We start from the raw sequence: 20904 nt of genomic DNA, 5'->3' as shown, positions 1-20904 counted from the left end.
CTACGTTTCTTGAGATTTGGATGCAAGCAGAAATATTCATGTTCGTATATAAATTGCTGCCATTGAGTTTTAGATCAATCACCTAACACAGACAAGCAGGTTGAGAAATGCTTACCATTTAGATTAAACTTGATTTTTCCATATGCTTAATTTGATGGAAAATTTAGCAGGGCATTTGATATTTCCACAAAATAGCTTTTGCTGTTGAGCTTCTCATTAGGAGCTGAACGTAAAAAGTCTGGGCCCTACTTAAAAGTCCCTAAACACTTCAGCCCTACAGTGGGATCTGAATTGGATTCTTGGCTCCCTCCTGAGCATTCTCTCTGGCTTAATTTTCAAATTTTTTTTTTTCTAACACAGGCCATTTGAAGAGCAGGCAGCACCTGTGCCTGGTGTTGATCCCACCAACGGCAATGCTTTACATCAGGAGGATGGAGGTGTCACTGCTGCAGGGCAGAAGACCACCAAGGATGCTAGTGGCAAAAAGAGAGAAGAGCCAAAAGCTGGTCCAAAGAAGCCTAAGGAAAAAGTGGATGCCTTGTCTCAATTTGATCTTAATAATTATGCAAGTATGTATTGATAATATCCTAATAATTTTTAATAGTTCTGCTAGTTTTGTTGCATATAGAGCTAGATGTTTGAGAACTTTTTAGAAGGGGATTTTTTTAAGCACCGGAATAATTGTACACTTGAGCATTGCTATCTTGTGATAACTAATAATGTATGTGCCTCTAAAAGGTGGCAAACCTAATTGTGTGTTAGGTGTAGATTAGAACAATTTTGTACAATCATAACCTTTATTTCTACCATTCTCCATCACATTCTCATAACTTAGTTAATTTTTGAAAGTAAAGGCAGTGGTTATCACAGTTAAACTTAGACCTGATGTCTGGGAGGGCTGTTCATTATTTCTTACTGTGTTTTAGTAATTTCCTGGGGAGTCTGGTAAAGGAAGCTCGAATTTTTAAGTTGTTAGATATGAACTCCTTGCCTTCGAGCTCAGCAGCAAAGCACATGGCAAGCAGAAGCTTGCCATTGATCAGGGCCCCCATCTGTGTCTGTGGGGAAGTAACTTCCACTCCAGAGCCAATTTTGGCTTGGTGCATTGCACCTGAAGCTGTTGAAACAGCAGCATCTATACCTTTCCTTTTCCTATAGGTGTTGTGATCATTGATGATCACCCTGAAGTGACAGTAGTTGAAGACTCCCAATCTAACTTGAATGATGATGGTTTCACAGAAGTGGTGTCTAAGAAGCAGCAAAAACGCTTGCAAGATGAAGAGCGCAGAAAGAAGGAAGAACAAACAGTGCAGGTACAAGACCAGCATTTCTAGTGGGGAAAAAGCTGCTTGCAGTACTGGGAATGTTGGCAAGGATGCAGAAGCTTCCTTCCAAAAAAGCTATGTTTTCTCCCTTCTAAATATAACTACTTAGTTATATTTAATATTAAAGTTGTTCCTATTTATTAAATAAAATTAATTTTTATTTAGTCACTTTGGGATTCTGTACTTCTCAATGGGGCGCTGTCAGGCAGGTGGAATTGGCAAACTGATAAAAATACCATTTTTCATACTTTGATAAAAATTTACCCTATTGCTTGTATATCAATTGATTCCAAGAAGAAAATGGGTGAGAAATCATTGTTACTGTGGTTAAATACCCTCCCCATCCCCCCCCCCCCCCCAAAAAAAAACAAATTTTCCTGTAAGGCTGGGTTAATCAGTTTGCTTTTTGCTCTCTACCATTGCTGTCTGCTGGAAGAATAAAATTTACTTCTCCTTACAGGTTTGGACCAAAAAAGGATCGAGCGAAAAAGGCCGAGGTCAGAATTCCAAGCTTCCCCCCAGATTTGCCAAAAAGCAGCAGCAGGCAGCAGCTGCAGCTGCACAGCAGGCTCAGGCTCAGGCACAAGCTCAGGCTCAGCCTCCCTGCCCAGCCCAGTCTCCAGCCCAGCCACAGGCTCCTGTTGCAGCACAAAGCCAGGCTGCAGGAGGGACAGCCAGCACAGACTACACCGTGTCAGGCAAAGTCCTGCAGAACACCCAACCTCACAACGGCCTGGGAGCTGAATTATGGGACAACAAAGTGCCTCCTACAGCAGTTCTGAATGACATCTCCAAAAAATGTAAGTGCTGCCTTTTGGCTTTGAGGTGGGGGCAAGCAAGCGTGGTATTTAGAGAAAGCTGATTGACAGCTGGGTGTCTGTTTGCCTGCAGATGGATTCTGCACAGGGAATGAGGGCAGCATATCCAAGTGCAGCATAGTAACCTCCAAAAAGAGGGTTTTGCAGTATAGTATTAGTCAGTATTTTGTATTACTGTGTTTGGCTCACAAGAAATGAGCAACTGTCACTCCCAGGAGGAGTCTGTTTTGTCAGACTTGGTCATTGTTCCAGACATGATAATTGCCCCACTTGAAAGCAGCTGAATAGGTAGCACATTTTTAACCAGTGAATAGGTTGATTAAAGCTTATTTACTCAAGACAGCTGTAATTTAATTCTCAGTCAGTCAATACATTGATTTGAATACCTCTAGCAATATTTACTGTTTTTTTAACTCTTTCTTTTCTAAATTGCCAGTGGGACCCATTAGCCCTCCTCAGCCACCTTCAGTCAGTGCCTGGAACAAGCCTCTGACATCTTTTGGTTCAGCTCCATCTCCAGAGGTAAGAATGAGGGGAAGAAGAGTAGCTGTGTGTGCTTATATCACATTTGGATTTGGTACAGATTATCCATTTATCCAGGAGTGCAAATACATAAACTAATGTGTGTAGAATTCCATGAAGTCAGGAATTTTGACTTCAGAAGCGTGGGATATAGGCTGGTGGTTTTTCAGTTGCAGCATGGAAAACCTGTTCTCTTGATAATAACTCAGCTATTCACAGATTCTATTGATAGCTGTTATTAATTTCCAGAGGAAAAATGCCCAGTTTGCCTGTTTGTGTAGGGTTCAGTAATGTAGACAGAAACAGGATGTCTCCAAAGAACTAAAGGGGTTTTGTGTTTAAATTGGAGATGCAAAAAGCAGTCAATACTTTCTAACTGTATTATCTGTGGATACTCCCATGGAATTTGCAAAGCCTTAAATTTTACATTCAAAGTGCTGTGGTTCTACTTTCCTGGTACTTTCTTGGTCTTAATGGTTTTAAACTGCAAGAATGTTGAGACAGTTGTTGTAGGAGACCATCTAAGCTGCACAAGAGAGCTGGAAATACTTTTATATTTCTTACTATTCCTCTTGAATTGAGCATTAAGTTGTGAACTTCAGTGTGTTGTGAGACTGAATCTGGATTGCACTCATTCCTCTTGATCTTGATGGTGTTTACATATTCCTTCATTGCTTTTTATTTTGAGCTCCTTTAACAATAGAAACTTGAAGGAGGAAGTGTACATTCAAATACTGTTTATTCCTGTAAATCTGTTGCAGTCACGAATGTACCTCTGGCAAAAGATAAAAGTACCCTTCTAGTGGTTTTCAGCTAAGCATATTTTGTGCTCTTTTGGGTACTATTGTCATTGTGCTGATCCAGAAATTTTTCAGAATGGGTTAAATGTTTGCTTTTTAACCAGGGGACAAAGCCTGGACAAGAAGGTGGAGTTGATCTTGGCATAGAAACCATTCAGTTTGGAGCCCCAGCTTCCAGTGGCAGTGACAATGAAGTTGGTCCTGTGCTTTCTGAGAAGTCCACTGACAAATTACCAGAACCCAAAGAGCAGAGACAGAAACAGCCTCGGGCTGGACCCATCAAAGCACAAAAGGTAAAAGGTCATAATTTCAGTACAAGCTTGTAAACTTAAGTTCAGTCAGAAAAGGGTTACAAATAGCAGAATAGAATACTTACTGAGTTAGGTCTAGACCCATAAAAATTGCATTCCCTTTTTATATTTCCTAAAACAATCAGCAAGGTGGGTCTTGCAGAGAAAATATGCAAGGCAATTAAACAGCATCCTAGCCCAGCAGAGGCTGCACATTGGTTCTGTGTTTGGGGCCAGGGATGGGAGTATGGATTTGTTGGGAAACTTTGAATGTGGTGGAGTTTGGGTTTCCTGTTTTTTCTGGAGCTTGCTTCACTCAGGCCTTGAGAGCTGTTTGGAAGCAGCAATGCAGTGCTGCCCTGGCTGTGTCTGCAGGTGCATTGGTTCTTCCTGCCTTGCCCCCTTCAAGTGATGAATGATGCCCTGCTTAGTTTTGTAGCCAGGTTTTCAGTTGATCAGTACATGAAGTTGCAGAAAAATAAGTGTTTTGAGGAAAGGTAGGAATGTTAGAGACATAAGTTTTAAGTCTCCAATTCAAATGCACAGATATTTGAATAATTACATTTTTTGCAGCTGATACTAAATAATTAATCAAACTTATATCGGCTTAAAAAATAAGTGTGTTTGTTGCTTGCCTTCCAGAGATTTTCTGTTATTTCCACCTCCAGTGCACACTAATCTGTGCATCACTAGCACTCAGCACCAGCTTCTAATTCTCAGAAAGAGAAGGTTATAGCAGATAAACTTGTCTGGTGACTTAGAGCATCAGCTATTCCAGTCCCTCTTGATGTCTGAGATTTGGCAGCAGTCCTGATGTAATTAAAGCCCTTTTGTCTTTCTAGAAGAGTGGGTGTTTCTTTGTGTTGGTTATTTGGGTTTTGATTATTTGTTGAGTTTTTTTCCCCCCTCCCAAAAAAGAGCTGAAATCTGAAAGTTCAGTCACACACAGAATGAATTTAACTTCTGCTCTATGAGACACTGAGTGGATATGTTGCAGTTCATGGCTTTCATTGCAGAATATAAAACCTGTTCAGCAGAGAAATGTGCATTAATTAAAACTGCTGGTGACTGGCAGTAACCCATGCCTCAGATACACTGCAGCATACCTAAAAGTGCCCAATAAAATCACTTTCAGATACTGAACTCCAAAGTTAAATATATATAGAGACAGTCTACTTGACACTGTGTAGAAAGTTTCTCTTTTTTTCTGCTTGTTTAGAGCTATCAAGACTTCTTCAGATTTTGTTGAAGGACACATATGAGACTAAATAGTAAATGTATTGGAGGGTAATATTTTTTTCACTCCTTTGAGTGAAGTGGCTGTAAATCTTTTTAACTGTCTTGATGACAAAAAATAAATCTCAGCAAACAAACAATTCTAACTCATCCACTCACCCACCCCTCTGGTTATATTGTTTGCTGTGAAGCCTAAATGCAAGCTTATGTTCATTGGAGGATTGAAGGTTGGTATTGTTGAATTAATCTGGGCAACGTGAAATAAAGCAATTTACCTTTCCAAGGGCAAAGTGTGAAGGTTTAAGTGACTGAAGGAATTTTAGCCACTTTTTTTAGGGAAAAATATTTGGGATGAGTTGGGCCTGATGCTCCTGATTGCAACATTTCAGAGCTCAAGCATTTCCTTCTACTGGTTCCTCCCTTCCCTCTGAAAGCCAGTCTCTGCTAGCCTCCTGAGGGTACCAAACCCTTTGGGAAACTCCCACCTTCCCCTAAACCATGGTATTTTGGAAAGTCTTCATGCATTCCTGAAATAACTGATTTGTGTTGAGAAAAACAATTACCAGCAGCTTCTGTCTTTCCACTATCAAAGCTTAAGGAACTGGGTTTTCAGGACTGCCTTGAAGGGATTTTTCTGCTGCTCAGTAGTGAAGTGGGCTGAGAGTCTCAGCCAGAAAGGATGTGGATGTTGAAACAGCAGAGCATTCAGGTTCCCTAGGGCCCTTCATTCTGCTGTAATTCAGTTGCACAAAAAAACTGCTGAATTGCAGCAGTGATCCAGCCATGGTGTCTGCAGTATAATGCAACACTTGTGTGTAGGTGTTTTATTTTTTCTGGATCCCTTTAGTGATCAGTTTCCAGGGAAAAATGCTGCCAACATCCGTATGTAAAGATGATTTCAAATAAAGGCAGAGTCTTCTGTTCTAGTTTCCTGGGGCCCCCTAAAATTCTGCATATCTGAAAACAAAAATAACCTGTAGGTGTACCAAGTCATGTGATTTCTGTATTTTTTTGTGCTTTTCTTGTAAGGACAGTCAAACTGACACCATTTTGTATTTTATTTGAACTCTGCCACTTCACATTAAAAAAAAAAATCATTGCTTGAAAACAATAGTTTACATTCTTGATGTTCAGATTCAATGCATTTCATGTGCCTATCACTAACTTAGTCTCAAATTCCATACCTGGTAGAAAATGCTTCCCCTTGGAAAGCTTTATGTTTAAACAATGACTTTTAGCATGTTGAAGTATTTTTGTTGGTTAGGACACAGAGAGGAAGGCGTGACTGACAAATTAACACTAACTTAGCTTCCAGACTTGAGCCCGGTAGAAAACAAAGAGTATAAGCCCGGTCCTATTGGCAAAGAGCGTTCTTTAAAGAACAGGAAGGTGAAGGATGCCCAGCAGGGAGAGCCTGAGGGACAGGAGAAGCCATCCCCCACCTCTGTCAGGAGCCCAGAGCCTGTCACTGCAAAGGAGACCAAAGCAGCAAGTGAACTGAGCACGGAGATAGGAACCATGATATCTGTGTCTGCTCCAGAGTTTGGGACAAACACCAAGGTAAGAGAAACACTGCCAGAAAAAAATACAATAAAATATTACTGAGCACTCTATGTGAAATGTGATTACAGTGAGGTGGTTGATGCTTGGCTGCCTGCTGGTGGTGCTTGGAGCCCACTGAGTAGCAGATAGGAAACACTGGTACTGCTTGAATTCACAAGTGTTACAGCCATGCTGTCTTGTCACACTCCTGAGCACAGATCAGCTTGGAAGTCTGTTCTGCTGAATGGGAAAACTCAGTCCTGAGCACTGCTGTGCAGAGTGGCACTGAGCCTGGTGTAGGCAGAGTGTGTAGCCTCAGATCAGTGTGCTGAATGCAAGATGACTTCCAGCAGAGAAGTGAAGTCGTGTGCATGGTTGCTGCTTGAGTGTATGGATGACCTCAAGCTGTGAATTAAGTGCTGTTCTGTAAAAAAAAGAAATCTCTAAACTAGGGAAGTGCTAAAGCTTTGGATAAGGCTTGTTCTGTTTCCCTAAATGGTCATGTATATTCTCTTGGCTTGGATATTGTCCAATATTGATATATTCCTTTCAGAACTTCACAATATTTAGGACTCATCACAGTCCCCTGTTTCCTTTGTAACTACTCAGCAGTGAGATATGTGAGATATGATCTAGTGTGTTGGGATTACTGTTCTGCAGCTCAGTTCTTAGATATGGCTGAAAAACATCCCTAGAGGCATCTCCTTTCTGTCTGTGTCTTGAGCAAGGGCTCTGGTTGTCACCTCTCAAATGTAAAGTAACCATGCAGTTTGAGTAGCTGCTCCCTAATAGTTACACCTGCTTTGGTAAAGGAGAAATGTTTCTTGTAGGCTTGGAAAGCAGTTTTCTAAGTGTAGACTCAGGTTGCCTGCTGTCTCAACCATCCTGGTCTTAAGCAGAAATCTTCTGATGCCATTTAAGAAAACTGATCTGCTTTAAAAGTTCCATTAATAGTTGAAGAATATGAAATGTGCATAATTTCCAATTCGTCTTTGTCACCCACAGCTAGGAAAAAAAGCCCAAAGCAAAGGACAGCTTTAGCAGCTTTTTGCCAGAAAAGATACTGTCTCAATGAAGTGTTGCTGCAGAGCAAGTGTTAGGCAGGGTATTTGTGTTCAGCATGGAAGCTGCAGGTTTAAGAAAATTCAGTGCAGGGATTTCTCATCCTTCCTGATATTTTCCATCTTGTAGGTAGAAGTGAGTGGTTTATGTCCATACCAGAAACTGATAAAATGTTCTTGTATGAGATTCAGAGGTGTAGAGCAGTAAACACCAGCTTGCTCAGGTGTTTGGTGAGCTGTTTGTATCCTCTGCTTCCCAAGGTCCCACAAACTCCTGTGACCAGAGCTCAAGGCAGGAGAAGAGGCTTCTCCTAAGCCACAAACAGAAGAGGAGGCTCAGCTTTGATTACTGCAGGCTGACTCAATGTAGTCAGGTAGCTCTGCTAAAATCAGCAGAATTTCCTCTCTGCAGTTGTGTTTTTGAAGTAAGAGTTTTTCAAAAGGAAAATGTGGCCTTTGTGCCAGTCTAGGTTTAGTTTAACATGGGTTGCCAAGGTTCTTTGGACTAAGTACTAAAGCACCAAGATTCTGTCTTCTAGAAGGAAGACCAGAGTGGAAAGAAGCTTTCTAGTTTGTGCTGCATATGAAAATTCTCAATAATTTCTTTGAGTGGTTGCTTAAAGAAGCTTTCAATAGGCTTAAATACTTGTCTTAACAGCACCAGGTTTGCTTTTAAGTTCCTTTGCTAGGAGTAGTTCCTGAGGCAATAGTAAGTTGCTTTTTCTAGAAAAGAAGTAGAAGTTGAAACAATAGAGTTACATCTCTGGAATTTTAACCAGCAATCTGCAAATTTATTGGATAAGATAACCTTCATCTAGGTTTTGCAGGAATAAACTTGCAATAAATGTCCCTTCTTATTTAAGAGGCTTTTAAAAGGAGTTGAAGTACTGCTCCAGCCTTAGAGTTCTTGTACTAATGTACATTGCAATTGCTTTTTCTTGTCTTGCTACTCTTTCCATTGCTAGCTCATGAGGGAAGAGGTGTTGACATCTTTAACCTGTTGTTTCAGTGTCAAATACTGAAATTTTGGCAAACCTAAATGGCTTTTCTTTTGATAGTCTTAAACATCCCTCTCAGAGATGACTGCTCAGCTTCCAGCAAGGCATGCTTGTGATGTGTTTGGTGATTTAAATGTCTGTAAAAGCCAGCTGTCCTCCCTCAGAAGCTTTGTAAGAGTACTCTATCCATTCCAAAACAAGTATCTTGATAAAAGCATGTGCATTTAATCATACAAGACTGCTTAGAAACTGTATAAATATAAATGATCTCCTACAGTGAGATGTTTAAGTTTAGTCCATAAGTATGATGCTCAGAAGCCATTGCAGCTGTTTGTCTTGGATACTGCAGTATTTTTGTAGTGAAGGCAGTCTGATGTGTAAGTTTCTGAATTCAGTAAAACATCTCAGCCCTTGCCTTTCCCAGCCTTCCATTTGAACCTGTCAAATCCCAGGAAGACCAATAGCTGGTTGTGAGGTATTTGGACACTGGTTTTCCAGAAGATTTTTAGTATATTTCAAGCTCTAATTTGGATGATTTATGTAAATCAGAAACAAATCAAATACCTGATTCATCCCATAAAGTAGCCTTGATCCTTTACAGCAAGGTCAGCTCTGAGATTTGCCTTGTGCTTTGTTCATCAAATCACTTGAGGTTTTGTGATCTCTTCTTTTTGAAGGAGAGTTACAAAAAGTCTGCCTGTTCTTTTTCTTCAGGTATAAACAATTTGTAGAGAACTCCAAAAAAAGCATAAACATGAGCTTTTTGCTCTAGCTGTTACTAGTTTATTAATGAAGTAATCAGTTGGTTTCTTCAGTCAGACAGCTGTACAGGAGAATCACTACTTTAACTGAATTACAAAAGCTTGTGGTGATAAGCCACATCTAAGAGGAAGTGTTATGGAGGTTGTACCAGGAAATGCAGGATGGAGATTGATCTACAGTTTATGGGATGGTGTTCATGTGGTTAAAGCACTGTCTTGTCTGCATGTTATAAACCACCCTTGAGCTTCAGCATTGCACATGCACTTGTAAAGGCACCAGAGCTACTACAGTGGGTTGGGTTTAATTCTGGTGAAAAAGCTCTTTGTGTGCTGTGAGTTTGCAAAGTAAAAAGGTTAGCAGTAGTCTTGATCTGTCTTCTTTCATAAGGAATTTCATTGCTGAAACCCTGAAGAAATTGCATCCAGACCTTAAAGGAAATTTAATAAACACTTAGTCTTTCTTATGCAGTAATGCATCCTTAAAAAATATGGATCCATTTAATTACTTCATTAGCAGGCCTTTGTGATTAAATCAGCCTTGTGTGCTTGCCTTGTTCTACTTGGATGAAGTTTGCCTCTTGGAATCCAGTGCAAGTGTGCAACTAGCAGTGGTTGGGATGTGGGAAGCACCATATATCTTGTATTTCACCAGTTTAACAAGTAGAGGAAGTAAATAAATGGAGAAAAAAGTTCTCTATTTTCTTCAGAAATTACAAAAATAAATCACTGTGCACATTGTCCCCTCTCACCCCATTATGGTTTAGCTTGTTCTGGTCTTTACCAAAATGAGCTCATCCTTTTTAGGAGGATTCTTTGTCATTTGTCAGTTATTATCTCAGTGCTCTAATTGCTTTTTTTAGAGGCATTGCCACAGGCCTGAGGAGTAAATTGAGTGTGCACTTTTTTAATAGCTTATCGTCCTACTGGTTGGATGCAATTAAACAAGCATTATATGGTTTGTGTCTTCAAAATCATTATGGGTTGGCAAGTCCAGACACTCAATAACAGTTCTGCTGATTTGTCCTTCAGTTCTTTTGTGGTGGTTGGTTCTATAAAGGTGATGGAGCCTTTCTGGGCTTCAGGGATGTAGAACTTCAGACATGTAAAACTTTGCTCAGACCATTTGTATCTACAGCTGCAGGAATCACTGCCTACAGCCACCACTGACAGGACCTTGTTTGCTGAGCACATGAAGGGCCACTTAACTGTGACAAATAACTTTAAGGAAAACCTCTTGAGGAGACTGGAAACCTCAGTCCTTTTCTTCCTTGAAGTCATTTCGCAGTGCAGAAATCAGAAGGTAGCCTGCACCATCTGGAGAATCTGAGTTTTGCAACTTTGAGACAAAACTTCCAGGAAAGAAAATTGTTTCGCAAATTGCAACCATCCCTTTGTGTTTTTTAATCTGGAGGGCCTTTCTTGTCATACTAAGAATTTTCTATATTTATTTAAAGCTACAGAAAGCATTCAGCTAAGATACTGTACTTCTTAAGTAGACTGAAAGGAACTGCAGGTGGCTGAAACATCTTGGGTGACAAATGATAATTGGTTGCACCAGCACAGTCCAGTTTTACAGTGCCCAGGCAATACATTGCTCTGTATGTTCTTGCCTTACAGACTGTGTTTTAACTTTTCTCCAGATGTACACTGTGAGGTCATGAGGCAAACTGTAACCTTCTAGGAGTCCTCCTGACCTCAGTAGCAATTTTCTGTAAGAAAAAGCAGTGTGAAATTCTAATCTTCTGTTGCTTGGTGAACTCATCCTGTAGAAAGGCTGACATCTGTCCAAGAAACTGAAATGGAATTTAGGTAAGGGAGATATTTTAATGGAATTGTTTTTCTTCACAGGAGTCTGTAACAGACTACACTACACCTTCTTCTCATCCTAACACAGTGGCTACTAGCAGTACAAAAATGGAGGAGACTTTGGTGACGAACGTAAGTCCATTGCAGTGATCGTCTTGACTTTGAAGACAAGAAAATATTTTCACACTTCTTTTAAAGCACCAAATAGTGCCTTCAGTGAACAAGTCCACAGGGTTCCTTTCATGTGAACTAGCTGGGCTTTTTCCTGTAATCTTACTCTGAAGGACATTTGGTTTGATTAGTACCTGCTATGGAATTTCTTCAGGTATTTTCTCGTCTTTTGAACAATCACAGTGAGCTAAAGAGCACAGAAAGTGGAGATGTTTATAGGGCAATTCTGAAAAAAAGCAAAGATAGGCATAATGAGGGAGTGTGTTCTTGGCAGCAGCTGGGACTGAGCCTGGTACCACTACCAAAGCTCTGTAGGCTGAGTTTGAAGAAGGGTTCTGACAAAGGAGTTTTCAACTGTGGCCTGAAATCACAGCAACTGCATGCAAAGGGAGCAGCTGAATGGTTGTGAGAGCAGGCAGCAGGCTTCCAGGTGCTCAGTTGATCTGGAGATTAGATGTTTGCAGCCCTCAAAGCCAGTGCAGTCATCCTGACTTGTGAGCGTGGCATAGCAATTGAGAGAACAGCTGGGTTGTGACTTGTAGCAAAATCAAGTTGGATTTTGATGCTGGGGCATCAGGGAGCTTGGATCTTGTGATTTTTGTTGTTTGAGGAACAGAATTAGCTCAGGGTTGAGTCATTTGTTGATGGGAGAAGGAAGAATCATACAGCAGGATCTCAGTTTTTTATGAAGATGTCTTGTGAATTCCATCTAAAAATGCTTTTCAGCTTACTGCAGCACCGTGTTGAAGCAGTACTGATTGAACTTCTTACTCTTCTGCTGGCTTTTCTGATAGTGTTGTGGTTTTTGACTTTGGTGGTTAGTGTGGAAGACTGAAGTCTTTTGTGTTACTGATGTCCAATCCTTGTGGATATTAGAGCTGGATTTCTAACACAGGAAGGGGTTCCTGGCCACAAAGGATCTGTGCCATCCCCTGCTTCAAAGCTTCAGATCTGTCTTTTGGATTAGCCCTGTCTCATCCAGTGGAAGTCCATTAGCTATGCTATGAGTAGAGAAAGGAGTAGTCAGGAGTAACAGACTGGACACTGCAGTATTTTTGACTCATTTCCTTTAAAACTTCTAGGAAATCCATTAGAGTTTTCATAGGCAAAGACAGCAGTAGCATTATGTCAGGTTTATTTCCCCGAGTATCACATCTTTCATCTTTTGAAAGAGAAAATTACTGAATTCAATTATTGGATGGCAAACCTGTTGTAGTTTGTTTCATGGTCCTGTGATTTTGCAGATCTATAAAAGCTTCCTCTTCTCAGAAACTGCATCCCAGAACTCAAGGTCAAAAAGCCCCATGTACTGTATTGGTACAAAAAGGGACAAACCTGGCTTGGAAAGAATTTTTGCATATCAGTAAACTGAAATGATACTTGACATGAAATCCCCAAACAGACAATTGGTGTTTGTTTATGCAGAGGACATGGACACCTTAAAACCTTAATCTTCAACCTTTCAGAGAGATAACAAGCATCTTGGCACCTGCTGAGTGGCCTTTCCTTGCCTACCAAATTTTCACCTTATTTTATCAGTCTCCCTACCAAATGCTCAAGCCTTGAAGAAATTGTAGCTCACTTGATAAAGCTTGAGCTTTGCTTTCTGGGGCTTTTCTAGTAGACGTAGTTAGAATGTGATGTGTGTTGCCTGCCTTTCAGGTGCCCCTGCCCCACACCCTTCCCCTCCCTAGGAGGGAGACTTTACAACAGAGCTCCAGCCTAACTCCAGTTTCTCCCGCTACCGTCGACCTCACCCTCAAGGTATGTACCACATCCCTCTAAGGGTCATTTTCTTGCATGCAGGGGAAAAAAGTTATTGGAGAACTTGCTGGTGAACCTTTTTTTAGAGCCTTCCTTTGTTTCCTCTGCTGAACTGCTTTTGCATATAAATGGATGGCTGAAACACGAGACTCTGTCGAAGGATGCATTTGAACCATAAATTTCTAACCCCGTTTTGCATTAACACTTGGCATCTCAACCAATCTTGGCTCCCACTGCCCTGAAAAACCAAGATCCTAGAGTTTTAGCATTGGACCACAGTGCTCATGGCAAACCATCAGAATCTGACTGAGGTTTTTTGAGCGTTGAGCTTGAAAAAAGTTGCCTGGTTTGGTCTAAAGGCTTGAAGGATTTGCTTGATAAACCAAGCTTGATTTCATCTTAATTCTAAGACTTTGGTGCAGTGATCATGTGGTTTTGAGTTGGATGGCTGAAGTTCCAAGTAGTGCCTTGTAGATGGTGTGTTGGTGTCTCTGAAAGGCAGTTAGAGCAGCGAGTCAGAACGTGTTTTGTTGTGTTGTAAATGTTCTGTTGTTTCTTGCTTTCCAGTGCAGAGCAAGTGTGGAGAACATTTTGAGTGCTGTTCTCCCATTCTGTTGGATTTTGGACTGTGTGCATTGTATAACTCACTAACACAGAGTTGGGCTCTAGCTTTGCTATTGTATTTTTAGAAGTTGTTGGGTTTTTCTTTTTTTGGTGTCCTAGATCTGCTTTGTAATTGTGACTGCAGGTGACTGAGCCAGTAGAAGTGTTGTTGCTGCTTCTGGTATTAAGGAATAGTGGTGTTGGAACTTAGTTTGTCTAAGTTTTTGAAAGAAGAAATGAAACTTGAGATTGGATGCAGAACTAATGCTTTGGAGGAACTTGTCAATCCCAGTGAGACTTGTCTCACTGGCACAGTTTGACAGCTGCTTGCTTGTGTTCTGTACAGATGAGAAATATTCATGTTCTCTTGTTGAATCTTTGCTTTTCTTCTGTTAACACTTTATTTCCTCAAAAAAGTATAACACCTCTTGCAAACAGTAGACCTGCAGAAGTGGGGAGAGCACTGTGGAGGGACAAGTAGTTTATAAAAAGCCTGGTTTTCTGCTGGCAATCTTGTGTAATGAGTTACCCTAATGTGTCTTTCTGGCGTCTGAAAGTGGCAACTGTGAAAGTGTTGTTCTGAAATAGTCTCTGCCTGTTGGGCAGCTGGAGGTGGAATCCCATGTCATACAGGTAGGGCTGTACCTCAGAGCGTGGGACACTTACAGAGCAGACTGTGGTGTCTGTCTCATTCATCCTGCAGTTTTTTGCTCTTGTGGTGTCGCTGTTTCTCAGGGCATGGTAGATTTTGGATATGTAGTAACAAAATGGGGCAAAGATCCATGTTTTGAGGCTGCCTTGAAGAACCCTCTGAACAAAATCTGGATGGAAAGCTATTTGGAAGCAGCTTTGTCCCTGATTTCTCTACCTCCTTTTCACAAATGCAGAAGGCAGCAGGCTTGTTCTGAGGCACACACTGAGACTGTCACTGTCACAGCAGGCCTTCTGGCCCAGGCACAGCTCTGCTCCTTGTCATCCTCTTCAGTAGAACCCTTGCATCTTCCAAAAGGTACTTCTGGAGCAGGAGAGAGGAAAGGATTTCCTTCATTTTCTTGAAAGAACAAAATGTCCAGGTTCTACCTGCATAAAGGATTAAACCTTGCACATCCTCTTCCCTCCATCCTGTCACAGAAAACTGTCTGTGAAGAGACTTGTAGGGAACGAGGCCACAACTGCTCCCACTGCTTGGCATCATTTTTTGGTGAAGGTACTTGTATGGGAATCCTTGTAGAGATCTTGCTTCCTTGGAGTAACTTTGCTGAGACACCTTCACTCAGTCATCCTCTTAAGGACTTGGCTCTTAGGGCTGTTGTAGGTAAGGAGCTGAGCAGAAGAAAGCCCAGAGCAATCTCAGACTGAGCTGCTGGGCCCTCTTCATGTCCAGGGTTTCATGTGAGATTCCTGTGTAGGCATCTACAGGTCCAGAATCTGACACGTTTGGACTTTTCTTTCTCACCATTAAGACTTTGGTATATTTGAGGAAAGGCACATTGGGGTTTGTCTCCAGTGGAAGTTTTGGGGAATATGGGCAGGACTTACTGCAGTGTGAAGGCCCCAGTGGATCAGTGATGAAGAGAAGCCTCGAGCAGCCACAATCTCCTTGTTGCCCTCCTTTCTGAGCAGTGAAACTTCAGTACTGTCCCCAGTCTCACTTAGTTTAGAGCCTGTTATTCCTCCATTTCTGGTCTGTAGATGGTGCTGCAAAGGCATTCCTAGAGCATCAATCTCTCTTGCATCTTTTTTTCTAGCTTATGAAAGTTAGAGTTGCTAAGAAGCTTTCCAAAAGCAAAGCTGTTTTCCAAAAGAAAACTTCAGGACTCTGTTATATGTCCCCCTAGGTGTGACAAGATGCATTGTGTAGCTTTTGCTATCAATAGTTTCTCCAGGACATCATGAAACCCAGTGAACATAGAACCTTCTACACCTTCTCTAGTCTGTCAAGTCACAGGTACTTACTTTCTTTCAGTGCCAGTGCAGTACAGGTAAACAAAATCATTTCCAACACATTAGAGGTGAATGAAGTTTGCCTTGAATCAGAACTAGTTTGGAGGAGAATATTGTGGAGGGGAAACAGAGTGTGATTGCTGGGGAAGATGATCTCAAAAATGAGATTAGAGTACTTGCCCCTAGAGGAGTCAATGTGTAACTAGGTTTCCCTCCTCCCCCTTTATTCTTTTCAGGAATCCAGAACCCCATTTTCCACATGGGTGTGTATTCATCACCTGTGACCCACTTCTTTTGATATTGCTCTGCTTTTGTATCACTTCTGAAGCATCTAAACAAATAACCTAAGCCATGTTTGGTCTGTCCAGACTCTGCCTAACTCATATAAAGCAGGGCAGGTTGACATGTGTGGCTTTGAGAGACTGCAGGTCCCAGCTAGGGGGACTCTTCTGAGTAGGCAGTGAGGGCAGATGTGTGGTGAGTAAATATTTGCCCCTTAGTCCACCACTAAAGACAGCACCTAGCCTCCAGAAACATACAGTGAGCAATTTCTGCTTTGCTAGCATAACTTCTGTTTCTACTGGAGACAGCTGAAGGTTGTGCAGAAGTCCATGAACCATGTTTGAGCATGAGTGAGTGTAGTCTAAACATTAATATTTCTTGTTCACTGGACCCTCAGAAGTGTCTCAGTTTAGGTTTTGCATTGCATGTCTGATGTAGCAAGAATTAGATAATATTGGCTGCAGTAAAACAGTGGTTGTTTCCACTTCTGGTGGAAGGTAGCTGTGTCTATAATAAAGTTTCATCTCCCTTGCTGTGCAAGACAGAAGCTCATAATGGTAGAATTACAGGAGCATGAAACATTTTAACTTTAGCATAAAGCAGCACACACAAGCTGGTCCAGTTTGTGGTTGCTTCTTGAGCAGCAGTTGCTTTGGAAATCTAAACTTGACTGCTGTCATGTTCACTGAAGTGTGCAGTAGGTATCTTTGGTGGTCACTCAAAGTGGATGATTGACCAAGAAAGAAAGCAAGGGGCTGCTTCATTTAAATGGCCCAAGTAACCTGGAAATAAAGGACTTAATGGAAATATTTAGAGGGGGGTTCTCCCTTTCTTTTGCTCACTGTGTGTTTGCTCTTCATGTCAACCAAAACCAAGCCAAATTAGTGTGAGTGAATTCTCTTTTGAGCATTGGATGTTAAGATGATGAACTGTGCACATGGAACAGATGAGCAGCTCCAACTTCAGGCTGTTTGCTTTTTGCATGACCAGAGTTGCACGATTACAGCGACTTCCAAAAGAGGCTGGCATGAAGCCTGAATTGCCTTTTGACTAAAAAGAACTGTTAAAAGAGGAAGGAGGACTGCTTGAAACTTCCTAATAGATGAGGAAATTTTTTTTTTCTTTTAAATAGATGGAGTCTGCACGCAAAGCATGGGAGAATTCCCCAAACATGGGGGAGAAGAGTTCACCAGTGACCTCAGCAGCATCTCCCATTGCTGGTGGCAGCAGCAGCAGCAGCAGCAACACTGGGCCAAGCAGTGGCACTTACAGCTCTTTCTCAAGTGCATCAATGCCTCCTATTCCTGTGGCCTCAGTTACCCCCACAACATCCCTCTCAGGTACCACATATCAAAGCTGTAGTGTCCTGTTGTGTTGTTCCTTGCTTATGTTTTTCGAGGGATTGGATTCCCCTTGGAATTGTTTAATGCAAAGCTAGCAAGAGGTTTGTGCTAGAAATGGAATGTCAGAGCTGAACAGCAGCTCACCAAGTAATCTGTTAGCTGACTTCACCCATTTGACTTCAATCAGCTGAATATAATACTGAGAAGTCTCTGCCTATGCTACTTATATTGAAAGAGGAGCTGAACTTCTCTTGTCTACTGGTTTCATTTTGTTCAGCCAGATGGAGGCAGGCACATAGATTTTGTGGCAGAGGATAATTCTGATGTCCAGCTAAGTTTTTTTTTGTGCTCTTGCTTTTTAAGTTAAAGCTTCAAGAACTGATATCAAAACCTGTTTGCAAAAGGCAAAACAAATGTCCAGCTGCTTTTCACAAGGAGTGCTGGTTGCCACCTTGGTTCTTGACAGCAAACAAAAGATGTATATGGTTAAATCTTCATGCCTTGGAATATTAAAATACATGTCCATGAGAGGCACAGCCACTCTGGGTTGCAATGTTTTGTTGCATAACTGACCAAGCTGCCTCCTTCAGTACTTGTGTGTGCTCCTGTGCCTGAGAAGGGACACGTATCAGGGTTGCAGCACTTCCCACAGTGAGCTCAGCAGAATTGGCTCCATGTTTTTCTTGTGTTGGTGGAAACAGCTGCATTGGATTTCAGTGTTCTTTGCCAGTTGTGACTGTGCTTTTACAGAGCTGTCCCAATTAATCTGTGAATGATGAGGCTTTGAAGTGTCTTTGATGCATCCTTTGCTTCTCTCCTCCTAGGAGCTGGAACATACACAACCTCTTCACTGAGTACAAAGACTGCAAGCACCTCAGACCCTCCTAACATCTGCAAAGTGAAACCCCAGCAGCTGCAGACAAGCAGCCTGGCTTCTGCCAGCCACTTCTCCCAGCTGAGCTGCATGCCATCCCTCATTGCCCAGCAGCAGCAAAGTCCCCAGGTCTATGTATCTCAGTCTGCAGCAGGTAATGGTGCTTGTGGCTGAGAGGCCACACATCTCCTTTTTTTTTTTTTTTTTTTTTTTTTAATTTTGAAGCTGGAGAGTTGAATTTGATTCTGGTTTTTCTCTGCATTAAAAACAGGATGATAAAGAGTGTTCTGTACTCAGAGACTCACTAATTGTCTTAGTCTAAATCTGTAGTGTTTTATCAGGAAGTACAAAGGTAGTTCTGTGTTAGTTTGTTGAAGAAAGTAAGTTTGAGTCTCTTCATGCACCATTTTCCTGTTGCAGAATTGTAAATTGCTATTTAAGATCAAGGGTGATTTAGTTCTAATTTTTTTTCTTAAAATGCTATAATGGTTGAGAGTTGTGATATTTTTCTTTAGAGAAAATCTACACCTAGTTAACAACCTAGTTAATTTACATGACAAGCATAACAAGTTCTTACCCTTCCTTCACCCATATGCCTTTTTTTGGCCAGAATCTGTTTCTGTGTGTGATAATTATACCTGTGTAAGACTGGTAGATTCTGGGGGTGAATGAAAAAGATACCCAAGCTTTTTGAGGCACCCAACTCCCCAGTGCTGCTCCTTCTCCCAAGCTCTCTGGAAGTTGTTACAGTGGGAAGGGCTGACAGTAGCTGCATGATGAAAACCTTTCTGGTAGGGAGGTGTTGGGAATCAGGTACTAATTGTATTTCTCTTCCTGAGGCACTACAGCTCAAATCCCAGCGTTTTATATGGATACAAGTCATCTGTTCAATACCCAGCACGCCCGTTTGGCACCTCCTTCTCTGGCCCAGCAGCAAGGCTTTCAGCCAGGCCTTTCTCAGGTATTTGGGCATTCCTGATTCTCTTTTTTTTTCCCCTCCCTATCCATATTGCCTTTAAAGTTCTACTAATGATCTGATGAGGGCAGGGGAGAGTGAGACTAGAGACTGCAAAAAATGAGGTCATGGCTGCCCTTGCTGTCTGTTCTTGTGCATGCAGACAGTGTTTGATGGTTTGCCATGGAAGTTGAGAGAAAAAGCTTCCACTCACAAATATATGGGACAGTTCATGTTCCTGGGAGGTGTTTCTGTGGCCATGTGAGTGCAGGCTTACTCAACTTCTGTCAGAAGTATAATTCTGTACAGAATTATATGCAATCTCAAGCAGTTGTTTTATATGCAGAGCTGAATATTTTACTCAGTTTCTGCTGGTTGGTTGTGAGAAAAAGTGTGAAATTCAACTAGAAGGTAATTTTCATGAGGACAGCAATACTAGCTCTGCATGCAGCCTTGGGATCTGACATTCTTATTTTGCTTTTCATAATGCTGCACAAATCCTGGCAGAGGTTTAACTATTGCTTTTCTAACTTAATTGTAATGTTTTCTCTTTTATGCAGCCTGCTTCAGTTCAGCAGATCCCCATCCCCATCTATGCACCTCTGCAAGGACAGCATCAAGCTCAGCTGAGTTTAGGAGCAGCACCAGCTGTTTCACAAGCCCAGGAGTTGTTCAATTCCTCCTTACAACCTTACAGGTAGGTAGCATATGCAGATTTCTATGGGGTTTTAGTGTCAGAATTATTGAATTTGGTTCTCTGCAGACTTGTTCTGTGCTCCATAGTTGCCTCATCTTCCTGTCTCCCCCAAAATCCCTTCTGTCTGAGAACTCTGTGTGCAGATTGTCTGCCTTGTACAGATGTAGTTGTGAAATCATGGGTTAAAAAAATGATGCATGATAGTTGTATCTTTAGGAACCCAGGCTGCAGAGCTGAAAGCATCAGTCTGTCATACTAAGAGAACATAAAATGTTTGTCCCTTTAGTTCAGCAATTTGTTTTTCTTAATCAAACCAACAGTCTTGAAGTACTGTGAGGTTCCAGTTTGAACTTGTAGGTGGTAAAAACCTCATACCAGATGTTGAGGGGCTGCATGGTGTGTTTTAGAATGTTTTCTGCTGCAGAAAGTAACTGTTTGTAAAACCAGTATCTCTGCAGTGGCACTGATAGCAGACTTCCACTGTAAGCCTTTCCAAGCTTCCTTGCACTTCCTATCAAAACTGCTTCACAGCAGTGTAATTCTAACAAGTGATGTTAGTTCCACTTTGAGAAAAGCTGCTTTGGGAGTTTAATTAGAGAGTTTTGCATGAGCTGTAGTTAAATCTGCTTGTTGCAATGTAGAAGGCTGAGGCCACAGAAGGTTTAATTAACTACATTTGTATCCTGACTTTGGTGCTTGGCTGACATTGTGGGACCAAATATTGCTTGTCCTGTTACAGCTGACAAAAGCTGTTGCAAACAGTTGGCTAATTGCAGAAACACAATCAGTCTGGCATGTGGTCCAGATTAAATAAATCTGATCACACACAAACATGGCATTAATGGAGTTCTAACAGTGTGAATGCTTCTTCCACATAGAAAATGTGCAGAGGATAAGCTTGGAGATATACAAGTCACTGGTTTAAAACATTACAACCAGAAGCTGAAAGTGAGCTAAAAAAATTAGTTGGAAAAAATTCTGGCTCCATTGAAGCAAATCCTCTGCATCCAATCTGGAAGAGATTTTCCAGTGCTCAGAGGATGGCTGTAGGAGTGTTTTGCAGTGAAGGAAGGGTGCAGAGAAAAGCTTCCCCAGGGTGGGCACAAGCAAAC

General features: G+C 41.5%; 1 protein-coding gene across 15 annotated transcripts in view; it reads left to right on the top strand.

Annotated features, from left to right (window-relative positions):
• Positions 1–20904, top strand: part of PRRC2C (proline rich coiled-coil 2C) — a 68252-nt gene that overhangs the window by 36135 nt on the left and 11213 nt on the right. For 4 of the 15 annotated variants that reach the window (XM_056497995.1, XM_056498002.1, XM_056497998.1 and 1 more), the window contains exons 17-28: positions 361–569; positions 1159–1313; positions 1786–2125; positions 2580–2665; positions 3570–3758; positions 6300–6551; positions 11202–11291; positions 12993–13094; positions 17056–17263; positions 18091–18294; positions 18980–19101; positions 19656–19792. In XM_056497995.1, the coding sequence (XP_056353970.1) occupies positions 361–569; positions 1159–1313; positions 1786–2125; positions 2580–2665; positions 3570–3758; positions 6300–6551; positions 11202–11291; positions 12993–13094; positions 17056–17263; positions 18091–18294; positions 18980–19101; positions 19656–19792 (2094 nt within the window). The remainder of the gene's footprint in view (positions 1–360; positions 570–1158; positions 1314–1785; positions 2126–2579; positions 2666–3569; positions 3759–6299; positions 6552–11201; positions 11292–12992; positions 13095–17055; positions 17264–18090; positions 18295–18979; positions 19102–19655; positions 19793–20904) is intronic. The other 11 variants (XM_056498003.1, XM_056497999.1, XM_056497996.1 and 8 more) reach the window with 8 other exon arrangements.

The sequence above is a fragment of the Oenanthe melanoleuca genome, chromosome 8 (assembly GCF_029582105.1).
Source record: "Oenanthe melanoleuca isolate GR-GAL-2019-014 chromosome 8, OMel1.0, whole genome shotgun sequence".
In the NCBI taxonomy this organism is placed as follows: domain Eukaryota; kingdom Metazoa; phylum Chordata; class Aves; order Passeriformes; family Muscicapidae; genus Oenanthe; species Oenanthe melanoleuca.
The sequence above is the reverse complement of the archived record's forward strand: the minus strand, read 5'-3'. Positions and strand labels throughout refer to the sequence as shown.